Source organism: Rhinolophus hipposideros, assembly GCF_964194185.1.
Source record: "Rhinolophus hipposideros genome assembly, chromosome: 20".
NCBI classification, from domain to species: domain Eukaryota; kingdom Metazoa; phylum Chordata; class Mammalia; order Chiroptera; family Rhinolophidae; genus Rhinolophus; species Rhinolophus hipposideros.
The window spans coordinates 52,779,020-52,787,110 of NC_138066.1; the positions used below are offsets into that span (position 1 = coordinate 52,779,020).

Genomic DNA, 8,091 nt, shown 5'->3' on the forward strand with positions numbered 1-8,091 from the left:
GAATAATACAAATAATACACCATGACTAAGTGGGGTTTATCCCAGGAATACAAGGTTGGTTTAACATTCAAAAGTCAATCAGTGTAATTCACCATGATAAAAGAATAAATGGAAAAAACACATGATCTCCTCAGTGACGCAGACAAATCATATGCCAAATTTCAACACCCATTTATGATTTAAAATAAAAAACTCATCAGAATAAAAATGGGAGGAACCTTCCTGAACCCGATAAAGAGTATCTGTGAAAAATCCACAGCTAACCATCCTGAATGATGACAGACTGACAGCATCCCTGAGATAAGGAAGAAGACATCTGCTCTCATCCTTCAGTTTGTTCGGTATCATACTGGAGATGCCAGCCAGTACAGGACAAAAAATAATAACTAAAAGCAAATATATATGAAAAAAGAGTAAAGCACGCACCGTTCACAGGATATGATCATGTCTGTAGAGCATCTGCTTCCAGAAACTCTACAGTGGAGACGCCTGGCAAACACCTCAGCCAGGTGACCAAGCTCACAGCAGCACTCACGAGTACGTTGAGAGCACGGACTCTGACGTCACATGATAAGAAGGGCACTTTGCCTCCGTGGTTTTCCTCCCTCAAGCCCACGAGGCCAGACTAACCGTGAGAGACACGTCAGACAAATCCCAGCAAAGGGGCAGTCTCCAGAACCCCCACCCAGCACTCCTGAGAACAAGCGGGACTCCAGGGCAGGGTCCTCCAGGGTCCTGGCCCAGAGCCCCTTCCAGAAGCACAAGCTGTTTCCAGAAAGAACAGGACAGGGGCAAAGTGGGTGTGACACTGGGGCTGGTGGGCAGCCAAGGGAGGGGCAGGCAGCCTGGACCAGGCCAGACCCATTCCGGAGTACTGGGGGTGGGGACCCTGAGGGAGGGTGCCACAGACTCACAGCTTAACACCAGCCTCTGCTCTGAGGAAACTAAGGCACAGGAAGAGGTGAGCCATGACGCCAGAATCCTTACTTCTGGCTCTGCACTTACAATTTCTGTGACCCAGGGGTCCACTTCTGGGTCCATACACAGATGAACTGAAAGTGGGGCATGAAGCAGGTTTGCTCACAATAGCTAAGATGTAGAGACAACCCAAGTGTCCATCGACAGGTGAGGGACAGACAAAATGAGGTCCATACAGACGACAGAGTATTAGCCTTAGAAAAAGGAAGGACATTCTGACACGGGACAACACAGATGAACTTGGAGGACGTTGTGCTCAGTGAGATGAGACAGACACACTGTGTGATTCCACTCATGTGAGGTCCCTAGAGGAGTCGATCCATAGACACAGAAAGTGTCATATATATATATATATATATATATATATATATATATATATATATCATACATATATCATCAAATATTTGTGTGGTTCACTGTTTAAAATAGTTTTAATGAGGTATATCCGACATACAGTAAACTACATTAATATTAATGTATACAGAGACAAAGTGTCTTTTGATGCACACACTTTTTAAATTTTCATGAAGTCCAATTTCTCTGTTTTTTTGTTGGTGGTGGTGGTAGTTACCTGTGATTTTGGTGTCAAATCCAAGACATCATTACCAAATCCAATGTCATGAAGATTTTGTCCTGTTTTCTTCCTAGAGTTTTAGGTGTTACATTTAGGTCCTTGATCCATTTTGAGTTAATTGCTGTGTGTGGTGTGAGGTAAGGGTCCCCAACTTAATCCGTTGGCGTGTGGATGCCCAGTCATCCCAGCACCATTTGTTGAAAGGACTGTTCTTTCCCCACTGAGTGGTCTCGGCGCCCTTGCTGACAGTCAGTTGACCTCAGAAATGGGGGTTTATTTCTGTCAGCTCTGTTTCACTGATCTTCATATCTGTCCTTATGCAGGGACCACACTGCAGCTTTGTAGAAAGTTAAAATCAGGACGTGTGAGTCCTCCAGCCTTGCTCTTCTTTTTTTCACTTTTAGATACCTTGCAATGCCCTGTGACTTTCAGGATGGGTTTTTCTGTTTCTGTTTAAAAATAAATAAATAAACAAACAAACATTGGGGAGTTTGGTAGGGGTTGCATTGAATCTGTACATTTCTTTGGGTAGTAATGACATCTCAATACTACATCTTCCTACCCATGAATGGGGCATGTGTTTCCATTTATTTAGGTCTTCTTTAGTTTCCTTTGAGCAATGTTTTGTCCTTTTTTTGAAAGATTTTTATTGGGGAAGGGGAACAGGACTTTATTGGAGAACAGTGTGTACTTCTAGGAGTTTTTTCCAAGTCAACTTGTCCTTTCAGTCTTAGTTGTGGAGGGCACAGCTCAGCTCCAGGTCCAGTTGCCGTTGCTAGTTGCAGGGGGCGCAGCCCACCATCCCTTGTGGGAGTTGAACTGGCAACCTTGTGGTAGAGCCCACTGGCCCATGTGGGAATCGAACCAGCGGCCTTCGGAGTTAGGAACACGGAGCTCTAACCGCCTGAGCCACCAGGCCGGCCCTGTTTTATCATTTTAACTGTAAAGTCTTTTACCTCCTTGGTTAATTCCTAAGTATTTAATTCTTTTTGGTGCTGTTGTAAAATGAATAAATGTTGTTATGTGTGTTCTACAGATTTTGCAGACCAGGGAGGCAGACACACCTGTGGTGGGCAGGGCTGCAGGGGGCAGGGCTGGGCTGTGCAGGGGTGCCAGGGGTGGTCGCAGAGCAGGTGCACTGCATTCCTCCAGGGCTGCCACTCGCACACACTGTGATGCTTTGCTGGCAGGAGAGGCTCAGTGGTGGCCTACAGCAAGTCCTGGACTCGCAAGCTCACGGACCCACAGCAGCACGGGTTTCTTTCTTGCTCACGCTGTACATCCACCCAGTTGACTCTGATGGCATGTGCCAGGCCTCCAGGTGGATGGAGAAGCCTCTCCCTTGAACACTGTGGTCCCAGAGCAGAGGGAAGAAGAGAGAGAAGGGCCACCCCACACGTGCTCCTAAAGCCCTTCATCCTATTTCATAGTCTAAGCTGTGCCCCATGACTAAACCCACCGTGCACTGTGGTGGCCTCCTGGAGGGCACCCCTCATAGGGGTCCCTATGTGGAGGGGAGCTGCCCAGGAAAGGACCTCTGGATGGCTGGTGGGTGGCAGGCACTGGGGGGTTCTGTGTGCAGCTAGTGGCCCCAGCAGCAGTGGCTCAGAGGGGAACACCCCGTGGGGAGCTCTCTGGGGCCTCTAACCAGAAGAGGGTCCTGGAAACCATAGTCTGTCACCAGATACCACCCTCTCCAGCATGAAGACTTGAACTCCCTCCTTGAAATGGTCTGTATTCTACTTAAACACTGGCCACTCGGGATAAGAGGGCCTTGACCTTGAAATTGCATCCAATAAACACATCTACCTCTTATCTGGGGATGTTGACTGCAGGTTGGAGCAGTTGCTGGCTGTCCTCTGGGCATGTGGACAGGCTCCTGGCACTGCAGGATGGTGGCACCGAGAGCCCATCCTTCACTCCACCTCACCATCTGGACACCCAGTAGCCCTGGGGAAGGGGAACCTTTCAGAGGTACACTGAGACCCCAGTGTCTGAGACACTTCTCCATGGAGGCAGCCCTTCTGGAAGCTTCCATTGACTAAGCTGAGTGGTATTTTCGACACTGTCAGCCTTTGAGGCTTCAGCTTCCGTAAGTTGTCTATCTGTTGCTTTTCTGTCACTTGACTACACTTGCCTGCTTCGGGGTTTGCAGTTCTTTGCATACTCTGGGATTAGTGCCAGGTGTCCATCCTGTCTACTGACTGTTGAAGCCGCACTGCCTTTCTCTTCCTGGGAATAGCAGAAACCATGTCTTGCTTTGAGTTTGAGCAGATTTTTTTAGAAGTCACGGTGGGGTTCCAGCTGGTCTTCTCAAGCTCCGTCTTCTTTCTCAAAGCTTGGCGTTTTGGTACACAGTGCTCAGAACTGCCTGGACAGGTGAAATTTCCACCAGTGCCTGAGGTCACAGGGCTGGAGGGCGTCACTGTGGTGGCCTTCCTTAGGCAGTGGAGCCTCCTTTTGGGGATGTGAATACATGAGGCCCGTGGGCTGCAGTACAGCGCCGTGCCCCACGGTGACGTCCACACCGCTGCTTTACCGAGTGGGTAGTGACTGTGTTTGACATCTGGTTACTCTCCCAAGTGCCACAAAAAAAGGCCAGTGTCTTCTGTACTGCAGAAATCTTGTTGCCCCTCTTAAGTGGGGGCAGCGCAGTCATGTGACCCCTACTGTGTGCAGGGGGGTGTGGGGGCCTCCTGGAGCCCTCACATCCACGTGGAGTAGGCACAGACTCATGCAGTACAGGACCCAACAGCCCCAATGCCAGGGAGGGTGGAGCCAGGACAGGGCCAGGCAGTGGCCACACCACAGCCACCTTCATCCCTCCAGGATCTCCTGGGTCAGCTCAGCATTGTCCTGGCAGCCCACTCATGCCCATGCGTTTTAGGAATGCCACCCATGGCTTTTTAGGAATGACTTTTAGGAATGCTGTCGAGGCAGGAAGGGAATTCCAGGGCCTCTGTGGAGGAGGAGGCCTGAGCGTGGCAGGGCCCACTGTCCCTTTCCATAACTCCCAGTCACGTGTCCTTGGGGAAGCTAGAAAGCACCAGCATCCCCGCCGTGAAACTTGCTTCTCAGCCCTTACCATCTTAACGAAATACCCGCATTTCAAAGTTCTTCTAAATCCTTCAAATTTTTCAAGCTAACTTAGAAATCCTACCTCTGATCTGCAAAGAAAATGTTTGCAAGTTTTCAACAGCTGTCAGACTCCCATCTGCCATGAGCAGTACTGACTGTGAGGTGCAGGAAAAAAACCCCGTTTTGGACAAGAGGCTGGCCTGTCAATCACACCTACCCCACCACTAGGTGACATTCTATCACCCAGACAGTGATTCCAAGGTTCAGTAACCAAGCTCTCCATAGTCAACCAGGTCCATGGGTGCTGTTGTTTGATGCGCTTCCAGAAAACAAAGCCCCAACCTCACTGGGGCGCCAGCGGAAGGAACCCGCCTTTCTCCAGGCTCCTGTGGCTGTGCTGCTAGGCCGCAAGCCACCCCAGTACCCAAGAAGGCAGGACCCCGTGCTCCCAGACTGAGGTGGTTTCAAGTGCCAAACAGTTCACTGGGGCTCCTTGTTATGAAAGTGCTAATTACACTGCAGGTTTGGGAGAAACCCAACTGTTCCCCAACTGAGCAGAGGACGGCCACCCCTCCTTCCCCCTCCCCAATCCTTCCCAGGCAGGTGTGGCTACCCCTCCCCCAACAACAGCAGCAGCAGCCCACAGTTTACTGCAGCACTTTATTTTCCTCACAATGACGTGTTGCTGGGCCTAATGTTCTCACATGACAGTAGAAAACCAAAATTTGTTGTCATCTCTTCAAGAATTGAGTACAAAAAAACCTTACATAAATTAAAAGGATGAATAAATTTACAGGTGTAAATGCAAACCGTTTTCCAACTCAAGGGAAGTAACAACCCATGTGTTCTGGCAGGAAAACATCAGCTAAGAAAAGAAAAGGGGTCCTAATGCTCGGACCTTCCCAACCCCCGTCAGACCGGCAGGACAGAAATGACAACTGGTTCAGGACTCTTGCCAGCCTCTGGAGAAATCCTGGAATAGGCGGCTCTGCACATTAATACCCTGCACAGATCCAGAAACGCATGGTCTCGCAGATCACCAAGCCACTGGGCTTCTCTCGCATAAACATGTCCTCGCTTCAGCCAGCAAATGACCGAGCCGCGTGCACTAGGGGTTTAAATCAAAGATATGCACAGGGTATTAAACATGTACCAAGGGAACAGTTAACTTGAATACAAGGTCAAAATCAGCAACCAGGTCTACAGTCCAGTGCTGACATCAGATACAAGCTTCAAGGACAATTTCTTTTCGAAGGCTTATTCCAGTTTCATGAGGCTAGCACGTCTGCCAGGGCAAACAGACTTCCGGCAACTCCTGCAGCAGACGCTGCGCATGCGCTCGCAGTCCGCCTAGAAGCACTTGCGGTGCACAATGGAGGGGCCCGACTCGTCGTACTCCTGCTTGCTGATCCACATCTGCTGGAACGTGGACAGCGAGGCCAGGATGGAGCCGCCGATCCACACCGAGTACTTGCGCTCTGGCGGTGCAATGATCTGGGGAGACAAGAGCGTGGCTTTAGCTCGTGGCACTGCCTTCCCAACAAGGCCCCCCAGCCCGCCACAGCTACACTTGACTCACCTTGATCTTCATGGTGCTGGGGGCCAGGGCCGTGATCTCCTTCTGCATCCTGTCGGCGATGCCGGGGTACATGGTGGTCCCACCAGACAGCACCGTGTTGGCGTACAGGTCCTTCCGGATGTCGACGTCACACTTCATGATGGAGTTAAATGTGGTCTCGTGGATGCCACAGGACTCCATACCTAAGAGACAAAGCTCTCCCTTAGCACTCGTGCCTCCCCCCTTTCAAGTTGAAGGGCAGACAGTGCAGGCCTCTCAGCAGCCTCAAGTGGAGCTCCTGACACCTACCCAGGAAGGAGGGCTGGAAGAGCGCCTCTGGACACCGGAACCGCTCGTTGCCGATGGTGATCACCTGCCCGTCTGGCAACTCGTAGCTCTTCTCCAAGGAGGACGACGACGCAGCGGTGGCCATCTCCTGCTCAAAGTCCAGGGCGACATAGCAGAGCTTCTCCTTGATGTCACGTACGATTTCCCGTTCGGCCGTGGTGGTGAAGCTGTAGCCACGCTCCGTGAGGATCTTCATGAGGTAGTCGGTCAGGTCCCGGCCAGCCAGGTCCAGACGCAGGATGGCGTGGGGGAGGGCGTACCCCTCGTAGATGGGCACAGTGTGGGTGACCCCGTCCCCAGAGTCCATAACAATACCAGTAGTGCGGCCAGAGGCGTACAGGGACAGCACAGCCTGGATGGCCACGTACATGGCTGGAGTGTTGAAGGTCTCGAACATGATCTGGACGAGAGGCAACGGGCTCCTTAGTCAAAGGCAGGGACCCGGGGCCCCCCCATGCTCACACACTGCATGCCAGCATGCCACAAATGTGATGTGTGGAGAAAAGAAAAGGAAGCAGGCAAAAACACAAATAAGAAACCTTGAGACTTCAGGGAGGAAATGCCAGGAGAGGAACAGAACCCTGGAAATATTGAAAGAAATACTTGAATTTCAGAAAACGAAGCTGAACAGAAAATGACTTGTGAAACGGAGGGGAGGGCAGGAGACTCAGGGCAGCGCTTACCTGAGTCATCTTCTCGCGGTTGGCCTTGGGGTTCAGGGGGGCCTCGGTCAGCAGCACAGGGTGCTCCTCTGGGGCTACACGCAGCTCATTGTAGAAAGTGTGGTGCCAGATCTTCTCCATGTCGTCCCAGTTGGTGACAATGCCATGTTCGATGGGGTACTTGAGGGTCAGGATGCCCCGCTTGCTCTGGGCCTCGTCGCCCACGTAGCTATCCTTCTGCCCCATGCCCACCATGACGCCCTGATGTCGGGGGCGCCCCACGATGGATGGGAAGACGGCCCGGGGCGCGTCATCGCCAGCAAAGCCAGCTTTGCACATGCCAGAGCCATTGTCGATGACGAGCGCAGCGATTTCTTCTTCCATTGCGATCTGAGGAAAGATGCCACGAGCTTAGCCGGGCCTGGTGCCCAAGAAACAGCCCCTGGAGACCGTCCCCGAGCAGAGGCTCCACCTGCCCGCAGCCCCAGGTCGCCGCCCCCGCCCGGAACCGGGCGGGCCTCGCAACGCCCCCCACAACCCTCCGCGGCGGCGCGGCTGGGGGCTCCCCGCACTGCGGCCGGCACCGCCCTGCCCCCCCCCCGCCGCACCAGCTCCGTCCCTGCCCACCCGTCCACCCCGACCACCCTTTGTTCGCGACAGCGGCGCGCCGGGCCGCTCCGACCGGAAACGAACCTACAAAAGGGGTGCAGGGGGTCGGACTGGGGCTGGGGCACGAAGGCCAGGCCACTTACCGGTGGAAGCGGCGGTCGCGGGGCGCGGAGAAACGGACAGCGGAGCGACGAGAGAACTAGAAACGGAAGCTGGCTGCAGCGAGTGAGACCGACCGCGGCCTCCCCCGCCGCTATTTAAGCGAAGCGGGGCGCGCGCGCGGG

General features: G+C 52.7%; 1 protein-coding gene across 1 annotated transcript; it reads right to left on the reverse strand.

The window, feature by feature from the left end:
- Positions 1-5,271: 5,271 nt before the first annotated feature.
- Positions 5,272-8,091, reverse strand: ACTG1 (actin gamma 1). Its single transcript, XM_081028168.1, has 5 exons — positions 7,951-8,091; positions 7,220-7,588; positions 6,498-6,936; positions 6,210-6,391; positions 5,272-6,124 (listed from the first exon to the last, which is right to left on the reverse strand). Exons 2-5 carry the CDS (start codon positions 7,580-7,582, stop codon positions 5,981-5,983), a joined length of 1,128 nt encoding a protein of 375 aa, XP_080884294.1. The 5' UTR covers positions 7,583-7,588; positions 7,951-8,091; the 3' UTR covers positions 5,272-5,980.

Bases quoted from the DNA above. Each gene is read 5' to 3' on its own strand.
- ACTG1 (XM_081028168.1), bottom strand. From the start codon at position 7,582: ATGGAAGAAGAAATCGCTGCGCTCGTCATCGACAATGGCTCTGGCATG. The intron at 6,937-7,219 runs GTAAGCGCTGCC...CCTCTCGTCCAG, and splicing joins ACCGCGAGAAGATGACTCAG to ATCATGTTCGAGACCTTCAA. The intron at 6,392-6,497 runs GTAGGTGTCAGG...TTTGTCTCTTAG, and splicing joins CTTCCAGCCCTCCTTCCTGG to GTATGGAGTCCTGTGGCATC.